The sequence below is a fragment of the Callorhinus ursinus genome, unplaced genomic scaffold (assembly GCF_003265705.2).
Source record: "Callorhinus ursinus isolate GAN/ISIS: 27379988/994484 unplaced genomic scaffold, GSC_fseal_2.0 scaffold6, whole genome shotgun sequence".
NCBI lineage: Eukaryota > Metazoa > Chordata > Mammalia > Carnivora > Otariidae > Callorhinus > Callorhinus ursinus.
Window position 1 is genome coordinate 71,159,103 of NW_027397068.1, and position 22,992 is coordinate 71,182,094.

Below are 22,992 nucleotides of genomic sequence, written 5' to 3' on the forward strand. Positions count from 1 at the left end.
AGTGTGGGCCAGGGTTTGTTCGAAGCTAATGTCCTGGAACACGTTTGGGATCCAGCTCTTCTTAGATGTGATCAGGTTTTGGGAGCCTAGGAGAAAAACTCAGAGAATGATTAATTCTCTTTCTTTCCCGTTGGAGTGGAAACATAGCTTCTTTGGTTTTCAGTCAGAAATATAGGGGGCCCCTGGGTGGCTCAGTGAGTTAAACTTTTGCCTTTAGCTCAGGTCATGATCTCGGGGTCCTGGGATCGAGCCCCGCATCGGGCTCCCTGCTCCGCGGGGAACCTGCTTCTCCCTCTCCCTCTGCCGCTCCTCTTGCTTGTGCGCTCCCTCTCTCTCAAATAAATAAATAAAATCTTTAAAATAAATATCTAGAACATGAATAAACAGGGCCTCAAGGGAAAACAGCAAGAGATGGAGCCTTCCTAACATGGAGTCCTTTCAGCTTCCCTACCTCCCTAAGAATTATGGTACAGAAAGAGCCGAGAGCAGCTCTCCTGCCTCTAGATAACCTACCTTGAGAGTCCTGGTTCATCTAAGACTTTTAGAGCTGAGTTGTCTGCTGCTTCTAGCCAAAGCCTTCCAAAGTACCCCTGACACATGGGCTACAATATGTTATTACTGGAAGATATAACTAATTTTATTCAAAAGGGAATGACCGTGTAATGATCTGAAATTTCCCTGTACTTTTCAAAACTAACTGTATGATGGTGCAAAATTTAAGAGCAAATGTTTTAAGAATTTCTATGTCGGGGCACCCGGGTGACTCAGTCGGTTAAGTTAAGTGACTTTTGGTTTCAGCTCAGGTCATGATCTCGGGGTCCTGGGACTTGAGCCCCGTGTTGGGGTCCCCACTCAGCAGGGAGTCTGCTTATCTTTCTCTCTCCCTTTGCCCTTGTCCCTGCTCACACTCTCTCTCTCTCAAATAAATAAATAAACCTAAAAAAAAAAGAATTTCTATTTCAATAATATCTAAACGTACAGAAAAACAGCATAGTTGTAGATGCATATTTCATTTATATAATTTAAATTTTTAACTTTTAATTTTATTTCATTTCATATCCATTACAAATTAATATTTTGGAAGTTTTCAAACATGCAGAAAAATACACACATCAAGAAAGTGTCTCCTTTCTCACACACCCACAGGAGGCGTCATTACCCAGCCTCCCACGTGCGTTCCTCCAGAAACGGGGAACTTACTTGTACACAAGGCAGCCTTTTTCCTTTTTTGACCCCTAATTCCTTGAAAAATCTTCTGAACGTTGAACTAAAACTTAACTCCGTAACTTTTTCCCCGGCTCTCTGGAGTGACGATGGTACAGGCATTTTCTCTATCTATGGATCTTGGAACCCACTCAAAGGAGGTATTTCAGAGGAGGGTCAAGGATGGAACAGAAACAGGCCTGCCCATCCGCTGAGGTGGGAGCACATTCCAGAGACCTGAGCCGCCTCCTGAGCGGGAATGTGGCCCTCCCCACTTCCTCCCCCTTCCCCCCACCAGCTATTAGCTGGCTCTAGTGCGAGGCATAGGAGGGGTGCAGGAGAAAGACCCTGGCTGTCAGAACCATTGAGCTGACAGCGACGGAGCAGCCAGAATCCAGTCCAGATCATCGTCCTGACGCGGGGAGGTGCTCCCTGAGTACGGAATTGAACCGACAGACGCTAGCAGTTTGCGGCATCTGAAAGGCCCTACACCCTGACCTGGGACAGGTGTGCTTTGGGTGGGTGGTTTTTCCAGCTGTGATGCTGGATTCAGGCCCGACTGGCAGCTGGTATACCTGTGTGCAGAGTTTGGTCGTAGCCACAGAAGGGAAGAAAGCTCTCCGGGTCCCCAGAGCCCACAGGTGCCCACACAAGCGGTCTCTGTTTCAACCCATGGAAGCAGCAGGTGTTGTTGACCTTCTGTAGGAGAAGGAAGGGAGGGAAGGAAGACGCCCAGGACCTGGGGGCAGAGAGGGCAGGCGCCGCACAAACACGTGGGAGAGCGTCTGAATCACTGGGGCATCTGGATTTGCGGAACTCACCGGCCGCGGGGCATGCTCCGCTGGGGGAGGTTGAGCCGGGTCTGGGCCGGCTCCGGGGCAGTCCTCCGAGAGGCCACTCTGCTTGAGGTGAGCAATGAGAAAAAGCAAACAAGCCTATACCCAGTTCCCTGGACCTCAGGGCTAAGTGCAGCCCTGTGTGTGCAGCTGTGTGTAGACAGATACAGTGGCATATATTCCTTCTTCACAAAAACAATAATGAGCCTCCAACCACCTTCCTCTGAAGGCTGCCTGACACCCAACCTGCCGCTTTGGAGCCAGGCTAGCTCTCCAGGGAGCTGAGCCACAGGACAGGAGAGCCCAGGGGGTGGGGCCCGCGGCCGGGACGCACAGCTGTTTCTGCCCTGAGTGCCGGCAGAGAGCGACACAGGAACTCACTTCATTTCCTCGTGGCCAGTAAATGTCAGCTCAAGCCGATGGGCAGCCCAGTTTTCCTGGGCTATGGGCTGCCTATGACAGTGAATACAGAACCACCCTCCTACTGCCCCGATCCCTGTAACTACTCAATATTTCTCCCGTGTTATCAGTAACTTGTGCATCAGTATTTCGATTCTGGACTCTGGGAATGAAAGACAAAGGCATGTATCATCTGAGCTGCCACAGCAGCCGCGTGTCTACTCAAGAGGCTCAGTTTCCCAGTCAGCTCCAAGCAGGTGTTCCTACGCCCTTCATTCTTCCCTCAACAAGGACTCCTTGCACACCAGGCGCCGGGTGTCCAATAGTAACTGTACAGACGCAACCCTAGCTTTGCGGAGCCAGTGGGGTGGTGGGGGACGCGCGGACTGATGGCTAGCACCTCCCTAGTGCCCACTCCGGCCCAGCACTGTCCCATATCTTCCGTGCATCTTCCTTCTCGTAAGTCCTTACAAAAGATGAGGCATCTGAGGCACCAGGAAGGGAAGTAAATTGCTCAAGATTGCCCAGCGGGGAGAAAGGGGAGATCCGGGCTTCATAGCCAGGCCGCTGGGCTGCATAGTTCTTGCCTTGGACTCCTACGTGATTTTGTCTGTGAAGGCAGCCAAGTCAAGCCCAGATGCGTGAAGGATTCAGAGAGTGAGCTGCTAGCAAGGGAAAGCGCAGGGAGACATGGCGGGCAAGTCGTGGGGTCAGAGCTCTGGGAAGGGTGAAGGCTGAAGAAAGGAAGCTGGCCTAGGAGGGAACTTTCTGAGTATCACTAAGGATAAAACCACAATGGAACGGGAATGACGAACGTGGAAAGACAAACTCATTGGTCACCGTTGGAGGATGTTAATGGACCAATTCGTGGTCATTATTTGAACGCTAGTAAATAAGGGAAAAGAATCCTATTCTGCCTGTTTTGTTTGTGTGCCCACTGGGTGACACAGAGTCGATGGGAATTTTCTGTTTCTAGAAGAATTTTGGCTACAAATGAAAAAGGAGTGAGAGAATAGAACGTAACTGTTGGCAAGGATTACAGCATGGAGGGCCAGGGGCCGCTACGTCACAAGGACGAGCAACCGGACAGATGCCTCCTGATGGGAAGCACACAGCACACCCACGAGACAGAATCTGCTCAAGCTTCTATATCCTCCACCTCCCCACCCCCCGGGCTACAGATAATACAGAGGGCAAAGCAACCTGCGGATGATGCCACAAGGCCCACACCCAGCAGAGTCCCGTCATCCCCTTCATTATGCCCCATACCAGCCAGAGCCTCGCCAGAGAAGTGTGTCTGGAATGTTCACCAGGCTTCCAGCAGTGGGGAACCTGGAAGGATTGGGGAACCCCAAGAAAGCAATGAGCGTGACGAGAGTGATGGAGACCAGGAGGCATGGGGAGCCGTCACAGGAGCCTGGAAGGTTTCGCCGGGGAAGCTAAGGGGGTTCAGGGTCACTGCCTCCCCAAGTGTCCTGTGTGCTTTTAATCCTCTGAAGTCGATAACTCGATCCTCAGGCACACAGAGGGTGAAGCAGGAAGAATCGAGATGTAAAGAAGAACCACTGGATCCCCACCCATCTTCTGCAAGTGCTCCCGTCGGGGCGGCCGTGACCTGCACCTGGCTGGACCCCAAGGACCAGTCTTTGTCCTACCGGACCCGTTGCAGCCTCTGCCATCTGCTCTTTGAGACGCTTCCTTCCCTTGGACTCCAGGACCCTGTCACTGCCGGCTGCCCTCCCACCTCACGGGCGTCCCCCCCCCCCAGCACCACAGGCCAGCTCCCAGCCCCTGGTGGACTCATCCAGGCCCCAGGCTTTAAATGCCATCGGGATACCCATAACCTCCATATTTACATCTCCGCCCAGCCCGCGCCCACGGACAACAGGCTTGCATAACCTAGCGCCCACGCGACACCTCCACCTGCACTTGCAGTAGGGCATCCCAAAGTCACATGGCCCAGCCACCTCCCTCTGCTGTCGGCATCTGACGGCAGTGCCATCTTGCTCTGGCCAAAAGCGTGGGGTTGTCCAAACTCCTGTCTTTTCCCCCATATTCTTATCTGCTCTAACACCAAAACCCATTGGCTCACCCTTCAAAAGCCTACGCAGAATAGGACCGTTTCTCTCCACCCACCTCCCATCCTCCTCGGGGCACTGCCAGCAATGGCCTCCCTCTCTGCTCCCTGCTCTCCCTCCCTCTGCCCTGCACTCAGGCTGCAACATCCCAGACCCTGGGATGGTCTGATGAAAACCGCACCTGAGCATGTCGCTGCTCTGCTCCCACCTCTCAGAGCGAAAGTCAGGGTCACCGGGGCCCACGTCCCCTCCCCCTCCCCCATCCAGGCACTCCGTCCTCAGGAATTTGCACTGGCTGTTCCTGGCACCAGAAATGCCCTTCCTGAGACACCCGCGGGGCTCATTCCCTCGATGACGGTCAGTTCCTAACTCTGTCGTCACTTCTCAACGAGGCCCCCACTGACCCCCCGTTTAAAACTGTCCCCCCCCAGCACTCTCCTGTCCTCTACAACACTATCGCCACCTAGCATGTTATGCATTTTGTTTGTCTGATGTCCCCTCCGTGACAGGGACTTACTTTCCTCTGTGTGCTGCGGCAGTTTCCCCAGCACCTAGAACAATCCTTGGCGCACAGTAGGTGCTCAGAAAATATTTGTTCACTAAATTCATCAGCCGGGGTAAGAATCACTGCAATGGATGACCACAGAGCTGCGAATCCCCCACCCTCACAGGACAACAGGGTACTAAAAGGATTCATTTCTTCACTGGATTGGCCTCTCTGGCTCCCACGAGGCATCAGGCACTGTTCTCGGACCAGGGCTATGCCCGGAACAAATCAGACGAAAGCATCCCTGCTCAGCCAGCTTATAACACAGTGGGCGGAGGGTGACAGACGCGATAAGTAAGTAAATAAACAAACGGTTTCTTATGTTAGAGAGGGACGCGTGCTAAGGAGAAAATTTGAGCAGAGAAGAAGACATGAGATAGAGAGTGTATTCGTCGGCTCGGCCACTTGAACAAAGTTCCACAGACGGTGGGCTTAAACAGCAGAAGTTTATTTCTCAAGGTTCCTGAGGCTGGAGGTCAGAGATCAGTGTTGGCAAGTCTGCGTCTTCTCCCTGTGGCTTTACTTGGTCTTCCCTCTGTGCCTGTCTGTGTCCTAATCTCCTCTTTTTATAGGGACACAGATTGGATTAGGGCCCACCCATGTGACCTCATTTTAGCTGAATCGCCTCTTTAAAGGGCCCGTCTCCAAACGCAGTCACATGCTGAATGTGAATTTGGATTGACACAATTCAGCGCATGACGGCGGGGTAGGTGGGCGGGGGGGGGGGGGGGGATTTACGTAGGGACGCTCAGACAGGCCTCACAAAGGACAATTTTTTAACAGATCTGAAAGAGGGAGAGAACCAGCCACGGGGATGTGTAGGGGTGCAGCATTCTAAGGGCAAAGGCCTGAGCAGGGGCGCCTGGCGCATTTGAGGAAGAGCAGAGAGAGGTAGGTGATGTGTTGGCTGAACAAAACAGAAGCTGATGGCCCCGGAGGGCAGGGTCCTGGATCACAGTGGACATGGGCTTCTGGGAGTGTGGCTGCTAACTGGGGGCCAGGCTCGTGATCTTGGGCCAGGAGGGGCAGGGGTGATGTGGTGATGTGGTAGAGGGAGGCAGTTCTTCTCCGAGTGCTGGAATGCTGCTCCTGGCCGAAGGGAGCCCCCCGGGCGCAAGGTTGTACCCATCTTGAAGGCAAACATTGGTTGATGCATTCAGGACACCTCCAGGGTCCACCCCTCTCTGGAGGTCCTGAGGGGTTGGTGCGGCCTTCGTGGCAGCTCAACTTTATTCTCCCTTCCCTTGGCGTAGGGCCTGAGAGCCCTCCCCACTACACCAGGTCCTGCTCGCAAACCCCCACCAGCGCAGAGTCTGTGTCACAGAGAACCGAACCTGAGTTCATGGGGAGGCTAACAGTGGTCAGGCCCTGGATATATTTTTAAGGCATTGCTGACAGAATTGAGACATTCTTCTCCTTTGGCAAAGAACCGAGAGAGGATCAGCTGAGGTTGCCCCTAGCTTTAGGATCCCATTATCTCCTCAAACCCAGGGGACTTGGAACACGCCTTCTAGAGACAACTATGCCACAGCAAATGTTCGGGGCTTTTCCCGCCCTTGAGAGAAGGGTTCCCATTCCCACCCCCTTCCTTGCTTTTTGGGGGTTCAGCCGGGGCCAGGCCTTTGGAAGGACGATGCTTCCTACCCTCCTTCTCGACCCTGCCTCCCACCATCCTATCCCTCCCTCCGAAGAGCCTGGCCTTCCTTCTCATCTCTAGAGGAGGCGCATCCTTTCCACACGGCGTCTTTGATCGCCCCCACCCCCCACCTCCTGTCTTTGCTGCCTGCAAAGGCCTGGCCCATCTTAGAAAGCTTCTACTGTCCCCTCTGGCTGCATCATATCTGTGTTTCTCATCACCAGGCTCCTAGAGCTAGCTCAGTACCCTTACTGCCTACATTTCTTCCTTAATTCTTTGCAAGCTGACTTTTTGCCCAACCCTCTAAAAAACTAACCGCTCAAAGGTCACCAAACCAAGGTTCTCTTCTGAGTCCTCATTCTTGAATTTTTTTAAAAAAATCTTAAAGTAGGCTCCGCTTATGAACGACCCTGAGATCAAAAGTCGGATGCTCAACCGAATGAGCCACCCAGGTGCCCCTGAATCCCTATTCAAACAGACCCTTCTGAGGTTGACAACCACTGGCCACTCCGTTTCCCTGGGCTTCTCAAATCTCTCAGACTGCTTCTTCAGGGTCTTTCCCCCTGCCCCTCCCAGGCTCAGATGCCCGTCTCCACTCCCCTGCAGAGACAGCCTCTTCGCCGCCTCCAACTGTTCATTTCTGGGCTTTTCTACTGGGTGACCTTGCTCGTCTTAAACTCAGCTCATCCCCAACCACACCCACGAGCCCACTCCCTAGTTCTCCTGTCTGTCGATGGTGCCACTCTGTCCCATTCTCTAAACACTGGGCTCCTTTCTGACTCCTCACTATCCTTTCTGCCTCTCAAGGAATCGGGTACCAGACACAGCCGTTGTTCATTTCTTTCAAAGCTCTCCCCTCTTTCTCACTCTGCTTTGAGAGCTTGCTGGGCTCCAGACTCCCCAGGTCCTGCCTGCCTCCCCCCAGCACAGCCAGCATGAATTTCCTGGGGGGGGGGGTGCCTATCCCACCCCCGGGGTTGATGGAGGTCGCTTTTCATTCCTTCCTCTCCTCCTCCCCATCCAATCATGGGCCCTCCAGGAGCCTACAGCTCAGGAGCAGAATATGGCCAGACTTTCCCCACTCAGATGGGTTCCCTTGCCTCCCCAGGTTCCACTTGCCCGTTAGGTATCAGAGGGAGCTTTTTCTTGAATGTCTCAAGCTCTGCTACTTTCTCCATCTGCTAACTGTGCCAGTGTCCGGGGCCGGGGGGGGGGGGGGGGGGGCCTTGGCCCATCAAGGCAGTGTGCACGTAAGGCTGATGCTTCGTCAGCCACCCTTGTTGACGGTTCACTCCAAACCAGAGCGCAGCGACCTGAAAATCCAGCAGGCTCCTGGCTCCTTCAGCCACTTGTCAGAGATAAGGGGGCAGCCACTATAGTTCACTGAGTCTAAGATGCACGCCATACCATTGCTGAAATCAGAACATGGCCAACAATTTAGTTACAGAGGTGAGCAGGCAGCGCTGTTCCTCGGCAGCACCTAAAATCGTGGTTCGTCTTCCCGTTGATTGTGTCTTAGATAATATAAACTGTAAAGCTCAAGTGCTGGTCTTCATCGTAGGAAAGTTTCTGCAATACGTACAGCATGCCACGATGCAGAGCTTCAAATTATGTGATACTAGAGGAGGCACAAAAGAGGGGGAGAGTTAAAATTTTAAAAGACTAGGTCGTCCCTGAGATCTTATCCCTAATTTGTGAAGCAGAGCTAAGAGAAAAGAAATATAAAAACGTGTCTCAAGCAGCACATGAGCAAATGAGAGCTGAAATGTACATCTGTGAATCTGAGTACATATAAACGCTATTTCCTGGGACCTCATCGTTCTAGGAGGGCTTCCTGGAAGAAGTGAGCTTCAAGTTTAAAAGAGGGCCAGAAGCTACTTTGTATCATTTCATGGGTAAAGCTCCATTTCAGAGAGGAAGAAAGTGTGTGGACAGCTTTGAGCGTCATACCTGGGATATCCACACTTCATAACTAAATTTGTGAGCAACAGGACAGAAGGCTGAGGAATGATTTGAATCTCTGCCAGTTGTTTACATTTACTTTATTCCCCAATTCATCACCTGGGAGGTTGTCCACAGAGGACTGAATATCTGGTCATTCCCTGTCATTCCTGAACGTCTGCAAGGGCACCACAGCGTCCTGCTTGGCACTGGGGACTCTGCTCCTTCTGGAACATGCTCCAGAGGCAACGAGCCCGACCCACAGTCTTCAATGTGAGCAGGTTGTGGGGTGAGAGGTGCCCGGGTGGTTTGGGAGCCTGGTGGAGGTCTCTGGGGCTGTGCATACACACGCATGACAGGAGAAGGAAACAAAACCTCCAAACCCACCCGAGGAGCCATTCTGGGTAAGAAGCCCTCTCCCTTCTCCCCTCCCCTGTAGATGAGTCCTGGCATCTGGCTAGAACCCAGTGCCGAGAGGGGCCCTGCCTCCCTTCACTTAGCTGCGAGGGCATCCGCGGAGGGGCAGCATAAGCCAATGAATGAGGCACGGATCTGTGCTGAAGTCCGCACGCCCTGAGTACAAACTGGCTGATGGCAGTGTCTGCCCTGCAGTCGAGGACAGTACCCCAGAGTGGGAGGAGAGGCTGCAGGGAGAGGGAGGAGACCCCTCGCTCTGCACCCACCAGCCCCTCACAGCTGCCCTGCTTGTTACTTCGCGAGCTTTCAGCCCTGACCTCGGACTCAGCACCCATCCGGCAAGCGTGAGCGGGTGGGACAGGTACTGCCGCCATCTGACAGGTCAGGAAAGCGGGCTCAGAGAAGTCAAGGTCACATAAGGGGCCCGCCTAGAAGTCACAATCTCCGTTTTCTCTGAGACAACACGCCTTTGATCCCCTCAAATTCTCCCTGGTGTGGAAGTGGACCACAGTATCCTCACGTATAGAAAGCTAAAAGGCAACATTTATTGAAGATTTGCCACTCGCCAGGCACTCACTAAAGCCCCTTCTGGGAGCTAACTGGATCCTCAGCACAACCTTAAACTTACCGCTTCACCCGCAGGGCAACTGAGGCACAGAGGGTTGAAGTGACTGGCCCAGCGTCGTGCACCGCCCGGGCCGGGACCGAGGAGGGCAGGCCGCGGACTCCTGCCTCGCAGCGCCGCGGGCCCCGGCCGGGCTGCCCTTATAAGGCCGGGCGTCCTGCAGCGTTTTTAGGCTCAGTGGGGCACCCCGCGGCCGCGTCCTCCTGCGCGCCCAGGAATGTGTGGAATCTTCCTCCTCGGCGGCCGTCCGCCGCAGGGAGGACTTCCCCTCCGGCCGGGGGCCCGGCATTAGGCCCCCGAGCAAAGCCCCGGGGGCGCGGGGCGCCGAGGCCAGGCCCGCCCGGCCGCAGCTGCCTCGCCGCTGGGGGGAGCGCGGCGCCTTCGGGCGCGGGACGCGGGGGCGGGCGAGGCGGCAGTGCGCCCTCACCTGCCCCGGGGCGGCGCGGCGGGGGCGGGGGCGGGGGGAAGGCCGCGGAAGAGGCCGGGGAGGAGCCTGCGCGGGGCCCGGAGCCGCGGCCCAAAGTGAAACTCCTGGCACTTGTGGGCGCGCGGGGAGCGGAGACGGGCTGCGCGCCCTCGGGCCCGACGCGCCCCGGCGCCCATGGCGCTGAGCAAAGGGCTGCGGCTGCTCGGGCGGCTGGACGCCTCCGGGGAGTGGAGCGTCCTGCTGGAGGCGCGCGGCCGCGGGGACTGCCTGCTCTTCGAAGCCGGCACGGTGGCCACGCTCGGTGAGTGCGACCCCGCCGCGGACCCGGGGCTGGGAACGTGCTCCCCTGGTCTCCCGTCCCGGGGGAGCGACGACGCCCGAGGCGAGGGCGCTGATCGTGCCCAGACTTCGAGAAAGGGGCACCTCCCTTCCCCGAGGTGACCAGTCCCGGGGGGCGCCGAGACAGCCGGGGAGTGGGGGTCGCGCGCGGGGTGCGGGCGCGGCCTCTTTGAATGAGGTGACCCCGGGGATGCCAGAGTGCCCCGCAGGCCGGGCCCAGGGCGTGGCGGCCCACAGCACCTCCTGGGAGTCTGCCCTCGCCGCGCCCGCCCGGTCGTTGCGCTCTTGGAGAGCCGGTGTGGCCTTTCATGCCCCCGGGCCCCGCCGGGACGCGTTTTAGGTTCACCGCAATCCCAGGGGATTGACTCAGGAGCCGCCCCGACCCCGTGCCTGGCGCTCGTTTTCTTTTGCACCTGTTGATGAAACCAGTGATTGCCCGTTGGTTTGTATTGGCTAGCTTCTGTTCCGGAGGGAATGGGGGACACACACACACGGGAACATAGACCCCGGAGAAACCTCTGATGGCACCGTTATTAACCTCACGTAGATACTTGGCTGAGAAGCATCAGTGTTGCAAAGTGCAGAACTTGTAAGCAGATGTACCACCTGGTGACTCTACCTTTATGCTGGATGTATTTGAAGTTTGATGCCAAGCCCGTATATTTCACATCCGTGCTTCAGGAAGTGTTGAGACTGGCCTTGTGCCAAGGACTTCAATGGTGATCTCATTTAACTTTCACAGTTCTGCAAAAGAGCTACTATTATCCCCATATTGTAGATGAGTAAACTGGAGCCTGAAGAGGCTATGAAACTTGCTTGCCCCAAGGTGACACACCTCTACCTGAGGAGGGGCAGAGGGAGAGAGAGAATCTCAAGCTGACTCCCTGCTGATCTCACACCCTGAGATCATGACCTGAGCTGAAACCAAGAGCCAGGTGCTTAACCCACTGAGTGTGTGGCTGTTTTTACAATGTCATACAACGCATGGCTTCCTGGTTTCACCGACTAGTCACCCTGTCCCTTGTTTTGTGGCTAACTTCATGGGGAAGGCCAAAGTGAGCAAAACCGGGTAGAACTGTTAGAACTTTAAACTTGAACACTGGAGAGTAGGCTTCCAGCTGGTGTCCTGCTATACCATCTTATCTTGTTCGTCCTAAACAAAGCACGGAGGAAGGTCACTGTCCTTTAGGTTCTGGATGACCAGGGCACTCACTTCCACAACACCTTATAAACGTCTCTATTCTTTTTGCCCCACCCCCATAGTTGTATGCATGGATTCTTCAGTTAGGATATGCTTCTTGGAAGAATCATCTCTTCTATTTCAGTTTCCCTAATCATTTCATTAGCATGTAGTTGTCGGGCTGGTTTTCAGTCGCTTGCTTACTGAAACAATGTCTCCAGTATTGTTAGTACCATAGTGTGCATCCAGTTGTCGATTAAATTATTATCAGATTATTCTAGTTTGTGCTCTGTCCCGAAAAATCCAAGTTTGGTCATTTGCTAAGGTCTTGAAAGAAAACCACAGAAATTTCCATTCCATTTTAGATGTCTACTTCAGACCACATTTATCAGAGCCAAGAGATTCATTTCATGGTACAAAAATACTCCTTCATCAAAGAGATTAAAACGTCCATCACTTGGATTGCGGCAACGTTAAGCAAGGTTCATGCACATTTAAGAGTTCCTTTGAAGCCACTTGGAGAAAAAGCCTATTTTTTTCAGAAGTGAAGACTTTAAAATGATTAATGAAAATAATATAATGCATATTTTCCATTTGGAAATTCAGTTTGGGCTGTGATGCATGTATATTACTTTGGTGACTACAGTCCCCTGGATTCTAGTACAGAGGGTGTAATGGAAGGAATTGGCTTGTCTTCAACTCATGTGCAGCCCACATTTGTCACTTAACTGAGCATTCATTTTTCAGTAGAACTTAGGCTGAATGCTTAATTTTTAAAGTCTGTTTTTCTTAAGTGAAACTATCATTAAAGAGCAGCTATAGTGTTTGGTGGTATTGCTGGTCCAGAGGAGGATTATCAAAGCCTTCTGTTACTAGAAAGTTGTTGTTTCAGGCTTTTCAAGTATCCGAAACACGCCACAATTTGATAGAATGGTTCTGAATTTGAAATTCCCATCTGTGTTTCAAAGGGCTGGCTTCTTTGCTTTCCTTTCCTCGACAAGGAAAAGCGTACTTTCATTTTTTCCCCCCCGGAAGGTTTCAATGCCTGCTTTTTTGCATGGGGCCGGACATCTGTGGAAGCCGGCAACAGCCAGCGTTGGAATCCTGACCATTCACCCTTTCCATGAGGCTCAAGCCTGGGGGCAGCTTCCTCTCACTTGAGCTGTGGTTTCCTGTGATGGGTCTCCCAGGGAGGAACGAGAGGCCAGGGAGACTTAAGTGGATGGTTTATTACCATGTGGGTGGTGGTTTCTCCCCAGCCAGTGAGCGCTCCTCTGCTTGTCCGGAGGAGGCAGACGCATGCCGTCTGGAGGCAGATGCATGCCGCTGCTTTTAGGGAGAACAGCAGGAGAGCTCGTGTGCCGGCTGCAAGCACAGCTCTTCAAAGGCACAGGTTGCCCCACAAGGATCCACACTTGAAAAGGCCTCTCGCCACCCGCAGGGGCTCACAAAAATTGCTTCTCGTTTCCGGGCAGTGCTCAGAGACAGGGCCTTGAGCTGGGCTGTGCGTTTAGGAAAAGCTGATGATCCTTTGTTGGTCTGTGGCTGGGCCCAGTCCTGCTGTTTGTTCCGCAGTGACTCTGCACCCAGGTCTCCACGCCGGGCCATCGAGCCTGCCAGCAGGAAGGTTGCTGAGGGAATACTTCTAAATTCCTGCTTCTACAAGAATTAGGTTGAGAGTCTGTCTTCAGAGAAGATCCGTGGGAACAGGGATTCGGAAGCAGAAAAGTCAAACATGTTGGCCTACGTGTTCTCAGTGACCTGATTCGAAAGTAGGAGGCTTCTCAAGTACAGGTGAGAAGCCATAGCATGGAACGGTTCCCCGTGGTCCGCCATCCAGAGTTAGCATGCAGAGGTTCTCTTATTGGTACAATCTGGACGAAAAGTACTTGCTGTCTTTCCTTTTGTCTCTTTTAGACCTAGTGTGGACCAAGGGAAGGGAACTGTGCCTGTTGTTTGTGGATTTCATTTTCAGAACACACACGGATACTCCGAAGTTCAGCCTTCTCCAAACAGCCCCCAGGAAGGGTGGCCTGCGAGCGTCCGTGTGTTTGCATGGGTGTTTGTGAGCGAGTGCAACCCTGCCTCTTGCCCCCAGCCACGCTTGCTGTTGAACAGGGAGCCGGGGCCGTGGGGGTGGGGGTGGGAAGGAGGCCTGGGAGACTTAATTAACTTAATTAGTGAGTGTCCCTAAATTACGCTGAGCTTCTGGGGGCGAAAGTTTCTGTGTAAACACCTGGGCCTGGGCTTTCCCTGCTGCTGTGTTTATAGAGACCAGGATATCCTGCTTTGTTTGAATTGCTGAAATGGCCACAGAGCCAAGCAAGGCTTCTGCTAAACTGTTGCTTTGCTCACTTTCCCTGGCTTTGCGGCCCAGAATTAGTTGGTCAGTGCCTTCCAGTCTGACCTGCCTAAGGGCACTTGAGAGGATCCGTTGAGTGGCCAGGTGATCAGCTGTCCTGGGTGGAGCCTGCAAGACAGGGAGGGCCAGGTGGGGGCTCCAGGCTGCTGACTTGGGACGCCGGGGCAGCCCCCACATGTGGGCCTCCACGGCTTGTGGCCGGGTCCTTCTTCCTACTTGGAGGTATGCTCAGCATGATATTCACGAAAACGCAAACTGGGTTAGTGTGTACTTCTGTCGTCTGTGTACCTCACCAGGAGGAGTCTGATGTCATGTCTTGCCAGGCTCCTTTCTGGGGCTCTGGGGCTCGAAAACCTTTCCCATAAGCTTTAAGCGTGAACATTTTCAAACGTACAGAAGTAGAAGGAAAAAGAAATCCCCTGTACCCGTCACTCAGCATTGGTGTCTGTCAGTATATTTCAATTCTGTGTTACCTGTTCCTGTATTTTTTTAAGATTTTTTTATATTTGAGCGAGAAAGAGAGCAAGTGAGAGAGAACATGAGTGGAGCGGGGAGGGGCAGAGGGAGAGGGAGAAGCAGGCCTCCCGCTGAGCAGGGAGCCCGATGTGGGGCTCGATCCCAGGACCCTGGGATCATGACCTGAGCCAAAGGCAGATGCTTAACCGACTGAGCCACCCAGGTGCCCCTGTCCCTGTATTTTTTACGAGAAATGAATCTCCTAAAATTTAGTTGGTTCAATGCCAAACAAGATTTTATTTGGCTTGGCTTTCTTCTTTTTTTACCTGATTTGCATTTGTGTCTATGTGTATAAGTTCAAAGTTTACTTGACGCATTGAGATGTGACCACCAACAGAGATGGTGGTGTGAATTGCTTCTGAGATTCTGGCCAAGCTACATTTTTTGAAAAAAGATTTATTTATTTATTTTTGAGAGGTGGGAGGGAGGGGCAGAGGGAGAGGGAGAGAAGCAGACTGCCCCCTGAACACCCCACAATCCTGAGATCCTGAGATCATGACCTGAGCGGAAACCTAGAGTCTGCCCCTTAACCAGCTGCACACACAGGCAGGCGCCCCCTCTGGCCAAGATACATTTTAAAAACAAAGTGACCACGTGGGAAGAGTAAATCTTTGGCTGGAAGAGCAGGATGTACCCCCCTTGGGATGGCACTGATGGGCTCACAGGGAGACAGTCTGAACCTTTTGGTGGCACTGCCCTAGACCATGGCGAGAGGGGGCCTTGCCCTGTGCCTCTCGTTGAAATGAGGAGTTGGGCCAAGGGGCTGTGTCCACCCGCCATTTGTGCTCCCCTCTCTGGACTTTACTCCAGGGACGCAGGACCCTGGGATCTTCTACCCAAGCGGTGCCCAGACAGCTTGCATCCTGCTCGCGGCTCTTCCCAGGATCTGTGACAGACCGCAGTGCACGTGTCCCCAGCACACCCTGGGGAAGGGGGTGTGGCAGGGCTGCACAGTATGGTACTGGACACAGGACACACTGGCTGGGGTGTCCTCAGGTGTGCACATGCGGCCCCTGGCAGAGTGGTGTGAAGCCCAGAGGCGGGAATAGGGAGGAGGGTGGTGTCAGTGAAAAGTGAAGGGACCCAGGCTAAGGGCAGCTGCCCCCACTGATCTTCCAGTTAGCAACAGGGGTGACCTTCTCAAGCTAAGAGGGTAGGACATATTTTGTTGAACAGAACTCTGGCAAGTGTTCTGGGCATCCATGTAAGTATGGGTCTCACCTCTGGGTACCCAGGGTCCACTTTGTGATTTTTGGCTGCTCAGCATCTGTTGCTAGACTTGGTCAGCCTTTCCATCTGAGATGAGGAATGTTTTCTGTTGTTGTTGGGTTTGTTGCCCCACTTGAAGTGTCCTTAAAGGCCTGGGAGACTGCCCCGGGCTCAAACTTGGGAATTAGATGGGGGTCCCTAAGCCTTTCCGGGCAAGGCGAGTGGTGGGGTCACCAGCCGCCTCAGTCTGAAAATCAGATCCATTTTGCGGGGGTGTCTGCAGCGGACCAAGCTGAAGTCTTGAAAGCAAAGCCCCCAGGGCTGCACAAGCATCTCTGGGCTGCATTTGCAATGGACGGTGCTTCTGACGAGATGGGTGCATTCAGGGCGGTGTGGCCATAGACAGGATGGCGCCTCTGTCTTCCACACACTGCTGGATGTTGTGCGAATCCACACTGGTGGATTCGTCTGGGCGCTGGTAGTTGAGGGGCTCTCAGTGGGCAGGCCAGGGTCTACCTGCAAGGCCAGTGCAAAACAGCCCAGTTATGGGCACTTTCTAATTGTGTTCAAGGAATGCTGGAAGGAGGTTTTGGGTACTGTTATGTACCTGTAAGTCATTCTTGAGGATCATTTAATGGAAACCTGGAGAAATACACACGTCCTTGGGGCACCTGGTGGCTCAGTTGGTTAAGTGTCAGACTCTTGGTTTCAGCTCAGGTCATGATCTCATGGGTCCTAAGACGGAGCCCCTTCCGGCTCTGTGCTCAGTGGGGAGTCTGCTTGAGATTCTTTCCCTCTGCCCCTCCTCCCCCACACGCTCACGTGCACATGCACGCACACATGCACGCGCGTGAGCTTGCTGGCTCTCAAATAAATAAATAAATCTTAAAAAAAAGAAATATGCATGTCCTTGATCCAGTATTAAATGGATAGAAATTTACTTCAGGACATATTCATATATCATGAGCTCATTTTGCTTTGAGGAGGTTCATTGCAAGCTGCTTTGAATTTTTAGCTAACTAAATAAACGTTGGTCCAACTTGATAATAATAGCTAACATTTATGGAAAAAAAATGGCTAACATTTGTGGAGCACTTACCATGTGCCAGGCACTGTCCTAAGTGGTTTACATGTATTGATTTATTTAACCCACACACCAAGGCAGGTATTAATTATGATTCCATTTTACACTTGGAGAAAGCAAGGCACAGACAAGCATAAGCATTTACGTGAGGTTCTACCTCTGATTAGTGGTGGAGTCATGATTTGAACAAAGGCCCAGAGGCTCTAGAGAACAGGACGTTTAATAAAATCTCATCCCTAGAAAAAAGGAACGTTCAGGGGCACCTGGGTGGCTCAGGCAGTTAAGCGTCAGCCTTGGGCTCAGGTCATGATCCCAGGGTCCTGGGATTGAGGCCCACATCGGACTCCCTGCTTCTCCCTCTGTCTCTGCCTCTCCCCCTGCTCATGCTCTCTCTCTCAAATAAATAAATAAAATCTTAAAAAAAGACAAAAGAAAGTTCAATGTGTGTATGAAAAAGACTAGGTGTGTCCTGTTGTCTCTGTGCTTATTTTGGGTTTCAAAACGTGTGTCATCAGTCAGTGAAGATCAGGGGTGCTAGTGAGGGTAAATATGTCAAACATTCCTGTGGGGACTGGATTTTCATTTGATGCTTGTGTCAAGAGGAGCATTCAGGGCGCCTGGGTGGCTCAGTCGGTTAAGCGACTGCCTTTGGCTCAGGTCATGATCCTGGAGTCCCGGGATCGAGTCCCGCATCGGGCTCCCTGCTCAGCAGGGAGTCTGCTTCTCCCTCGGACCCTCTTCCCTCTCGTGCTCGCGCTCTACCATTCTCTCTCTCTCTCTCCATAAATAAAAATCTTTAAATAAATAAATAAATAAATAAATAAATAAATAAATAAATAAATAAATAAAGAGGAGCATTCAGGCTTGGGAAAGCATTTGCCCACTTTCTGAGCAGTGTGTGTGACAACACGAAGGGGGACATCTTCAAGAGAAACGTGTGGGCTTCGGTCCTGCGTTCCAGCAGAGCTGAGGCTTGCCCTGGGTAGTATCCTTCCAAGTGGATGTCCCCAGCACCTAGAACAGAGCCTGATTAGGACTCAAAGCTCTGAAGAAAGTGCTAGGTTTCTTAGCGTAGAGGCAGCAATGAGCAACCAGGCTCCCCAAGGACATGCTCTGAATGTGAGGTGTGTCAGACAGATAACAGTTGGACTGGTGTCTTCCCAAAGATCTCAGTCGTGAGTGGGGAGAGATGCCTGAGTGAGTGAATGCATCTTCCTGTCCTAAGTTTGCTTGTTCTTGGGGCGGGGAGGGGGGGCTCTGCCAGCTGGGTGGACAGAACTGTGTTTTGCACCCAAGGTGGGCACTGCACATCTGTTGTGGGCCTGGTGCTTAGCAAAGGGCCTGTCCAGGAAAGCTGGATGCATCTGGCTGGATCCTGGGGGAGTGGCAGTCCGCACTCACGGCATATGAGGTTGGAGGGTTGCCATTTGCTTGTAACGCTTCCTGGTTCAGAAAATGACTCCAGCGGGAGGATTCACTTTGAGCATATTAGCTAAGGAGGGCAGGCAGGGCAGTTCCTTCTGGTGACCCAATTCTTGGGAGCAGTTCCAAAGTATGAATACAAAAAGTCTGAACTTAATTTTATGGCAGTTTTTTGAGGATCAGGGACTCTCCCAGAGAGCCTTCTGTAATGTCACGGAAGCTAGTACCTAATTCTGTTCCTGCATCTCTGTGCATTCCTGCCCCACCTCCTCCCTTCTCGGAGACCGGGCCTGATGGATCCCCCCTCCCTGACCTCCTGGAGCCCCTGTCCAGGCTGACCACAAGCTGCTGTGCTCTCTGCACCCACTACCCAAGAACAGGCCTTATCTTCTGCCGCTTCTGCTCCTTGACAAGGTCTGTGGTGATGCTCAGGGCAAAGCAGGTGATAAAGAAATGAAGAGGGGGGGCACCCGGGTGGCTCAGTCGTTAAGCGTCTGCCTTCGGCTCAGGTCGTGATCTCAGGGTCCTGGGATCGAGCCCCGCATCGGGCTCCCTGCTCTGTGGCAAGTCTGCTTCTCCCTCTGCCTCTGTGATCGCTTTTGTTCTCTCTCAAGTAAATAAATAAAATCTTAAAAAAAAAAAAAAAATGAAGAGGAACCTTCCTTTGTCCTTTATGGAGCAGTGTGAGGTCTCACAAAGCGGAACTTGGGCCACCAGAGCACTCCTAGTTTTGAAATTGATGTGGGATTTTGGGGGGGGTGGGGGAGAGGGCAGGGTGGTCACGGTGATGCTCAGACCCAGCATGGAACTGGGATGGTCTGGACATGCATCAGGATCTAGGAAAATGGCCAGATTTAAGGAGGGTATGATGTGCAGTTGCTTATCTCTGCTGACCAGCTGCCTTTTTGTATTCAACTTGTATTGACTATATTACTGATTGATGGTGGTAATCTTTACTCTGAAAAAGCAAATTACATTCCTTGCCTCAGGTCTCACCCTAGAATGTTCCAGTGAGACCTCCACTAAACCCTTCACCTGTTTCCTCTGCAGCCTGCTGGTAGGAGAGAGAAGACCTGAATTCCTGCCCTGGCTCCTTAGGCTAGTCCTTATCTGTCCTTATCTGAGGATACCCTCTCCGGCCTCAGAGTCCACATCTGAAAACCAACGAATGACAAGCTGCAATTGCCCTTCCTTCTCTGGAATTCCATGTTGTCTTAAAAAAAAAAAAAAAAAAAATTAAACACTAAGCATAAGCAAATAAGCAACACCCTTACTTTACACACCTAGTTAAAATAATAAGCTACCCAGAAATTTGAATCTTAGGAAAGTGATCTGGCAAGGTAAAATCTAAGATGGTTCAGATCTAAGTCTGAGCTAAGAATCTAATGCTAGGGGCGCCTGGGTGGCTCAGATGGTTAAGCGTCTGCCTTCGGCTCAGGTCATGATCCCAGGGTCCTGGGATCGAGCCCCACATCGGGCTCCTTGCTCAGCGGGGAGCCTCCTTCTCCCTCTCCTTCTACTGCTCCCCCTGCTTGTGCTCTCTCGCTCTCTCTGTCAAATAAATAAATAAAATCTTAAAAAAATAAAAGAATCTAATGCTATAAATTTTTTTTATTAGAGACTTATGAATTAATTAAGGCATGAGATTCTCTCTCCGTGGTTCTGCCCCTTTCCTGTAACTGGCAGAGAAAATTTTTAAAAGGCATTAACTATTTAGCTGCAATTAGGGACACAAAGTAAGGTATTTATTAAAATATCATAAAATGTGCTGAAGTAGCTCCTTTAGTTGGTTCTTATTAGCATCCATTAACATTCTGAAAATCCTGCCTTTCGTCATAAACGTAACTTTGCTTTTTAACAGTCTGCTCTGGAGGGGGGAGTTTGTGTGTCTGGGAATGTGTGGTCTTGTTTTTGGCTGCTTTACTGACTCTGTTGTGTGAACTTAGCATCGCCTCCAATCTTATCCGTGGCTGATAAATCCTGTATGTTGGAAAAAACTCGATAAGCTGAGGAGACGGTTTTCTGCAGCTTCTGCTTCCCTCCAGGTGGAGCCAAGCCTAATCCTGCTGGCAGAAGGAGTGATAGAAGCGGTCCGATGTGGCAGCCCAAGTGCTCTGGCCAGATGGAACTGTGACACTCGCGTCATGGCCGGCTTCAATACTGGGCTTGTTTTTATGTAAATGGTGTAGATAAAGAAAGAATATTGGAAAACTTGGGCTAGAAATAACTTGCCACCAGCCCAGGCCTGAACAAAGCCCTTGCGATAAGGTCCATCATAGTGGTATCTGCTTCTCTTTTACCCAGACCACCGGGAGGGGTGAGGGGAGGGGCCGCAGGCCAGAGGGGAGGGGCCTGTGGCTCGGAAGGGGCGGGGCCGCGGACCAGAGGGGCGGGGCCGCGGACCAGCGGGATAGAGAGGGCCGGTTACTGCGCTTCCTTTCCTCCACCGCCTTCCCTGCTTTCCAAGCTGACCGGTCTAGAGGGGGCACTTTTTTGTAATTCACAGAAAGGCACCCTGTGGGGTCTAGGCTGCCTTGGAGAAAGAGACCGGAAAGGCCTTCTTCTAACTTGTATGGCGGTGATAAAATTTTAATCCAACTCTGGAACTGGTGCTTGCAGCTTACCCCGGCAACATAGGGGCGCATTACAATAAGAGCACACACATGAAGGGGAGGAATTGTAATGAAATGCCATCGCCTGCGGATGAATGGCTCCAGACGTGGGGGGGGTTCGGGTGTGTGTCCGACTTCGACACTCTCCACCTTAGGGTTCTGGTTCAGTTTGCGGTTAGGAAATTTAGGTTGCTGAGAGCTTACTAGAATTTTGTCGTAAAAGAGAAAATAGACCCAGATCCGAGAGCGGGGGAGTGATCCTGTAGGAAAAGTTGTGAGCTTCAGAGGCTGAACTTTGTGACTTTGGTTTGCTCACCAGCTTTCTGCTGGGCCTTGTAGGAGGGGCCTCAGTTTTGTGGCTTCTGTGTGCTCCCCTCCTGCTCACCCTCAAGTCTTTTGGGTGCAGAGGATAAGATTGTGCACTTGGAAGATAAAGGAGACAGATCCTGAAGTATCTGTCAGTGAAATGATATCATATCTGGGATCTGTTTGGCAATACTGTGGGAGGCAGATGGATGGACACCTGCGCGCACGCACGGGAGGGGAGGGAATAGGTGAAATGAGACTGGGAAAATGTTGGTAACTCTTGGGGTTGGGTGATAGGTATGTGGAGGTTTGTGAGACTTAGTGAATTAAGCTGGCTGCTTTTCAGGCTCAGCAGATAAAAATTGATGGCTTTCCAATATACTATCATGAGTCAATTAGGAATTAGAGTCTCACATAGGAAAACAAAGATTCCTCTCCCAGTGACAGCAGTTTCTGAGAATAAACATAATAAAATATGCAAGGCCTAAAAGAAGAAAGCTATAAAACTTTACTAAAGCACCAAATAATTGGAAAGGTATACTATGTTCTTTGATAGGAACATTGACATTGTAAAGATGTTTTTCTCCAAGTAATCTATAAATGCAAGTATCTATGAGTAAAATCCAATTAAATTCTAATAGGAGTTTGATAGAAAACATAAGGGGCTGACTACAGTATATCTGGGATTCCCCGCACACTTAAATGGCAGCCCCATATGGGTGGGGCAGAGGCTCGGGACCAAAACGTCTGAGTCACCCCGGTCCTACCGTTTTCCTCCACTCCACCCAATCCCCCAGCAAGTCCAGACCTCTCTACCTCCACAAGGATCTGGATGCGACCAGCTCTGCCTCCCCTCCCCCCCCCACTGCTGCATAAGCACAGTGCTCCTCCGACCAGGCCCTCCTTCACTCGGACTGGCGGCTGCCACCTAACTCCTGTCCCAGCCACCACTCCCAGGGCTTCCCCAGCCCCCACGCAGGGACCTGCTCAAGCCTGCACCGCCTGTGGCCTCTGCCCTGGCTTCTTCTCCTCTCTCACCATTTCCTGAGCTCACTCCATTTGAGCAGTCCTGACTGGCTCCTGCCTCCGCAGCTTTGTACTTCCTGTGCCTTCTGTCCCTGGTGCTCTCCCCCCAGACCTCAGCCTCGCTGTGTCCTCCCCATTCGGGCTATCTGGATGATTTGGGTGAGACTTTCCTGGCCACACTAGCTAAACTGGCCCGTGGCATCCACGCTCCCCAGACCCCCATTGTCTCCGTGCTGTCACCTGCTTTCTTGTCTTCATAGCACGGGTTACCAAAAGCACCTTCGTTGTTTGCTTGCCTGTGTACTGTGTAATGTTGTTCACCTTGAGAGTGCAGGCTCTATGGGAGCAGGATGTTGCGGGTTGCCTCATGTCCCCCAAAAAGATCTGTCCAAGTCGTAAGCCACAGTACCACCATAACTGAATGTGACTGTGTATGCAAATCAGGTCTTTGCAGCCATAATTAAGTTGTAAACTAAGGTGAAGTCATATGGGAATAGGGTGGGTCCTTAATCCAGTAGGACTTACTGTCCTTATAAAAAAGAGAAGACACAGAAACAGACACACACAGAGGGAACACGGCCGTGCGAAGACAGAGGCAGAGGTGGAAGTGATGTGGCCGCCAGCCAAGGACCCCCCCAGGGCCCCCAGAAGCTGGAAGAGCCGAGGAAAGATCCTTCTCTAGAGCCTTCAGAGGGAGCATGGCCCTGCCGACACCTGAGTCTGGAATTCTAGCCTCCAGAACGGCGAGAGCATAAATTTTGGTTATTTTAGGTGCCCCGGTTTGTGATACTTGGTCATGGCAGCCCCAGGAAACTATGACAAGGGGC

At 52.2% G+C, this 22,992-nt stretch overlaps 1 protein-coding gene across 5 annotated transcripts in view; it reads left to right on the forward strand.

Moving 5' to 3' along the window:
* Positions 1-10,212: 10,212 nt before the first annotated feature.
* Positions 10,213-22,992, forward strand: part of SYNJ2 (synaptojanin 2) — a 102,746-nt gene continuing 89,966 nt past the window's right edge. For all 5 annotated transcript variants that reach the window (XM_073894155.1, XM_073894157.1, XM_073894158.1 and 2 more), the window contains exon 1: positions 10,213-10,410. In XM_073894155.1, the coding sequence (XP_073750256.1) occupies positions 10,284-10,410 (127 nt within the window). In that variant the 5' untranslated portion in view covers positions 10,213-10,283. The remainder of the gene's footprint in view (positions 10,411-22,992) is intronic.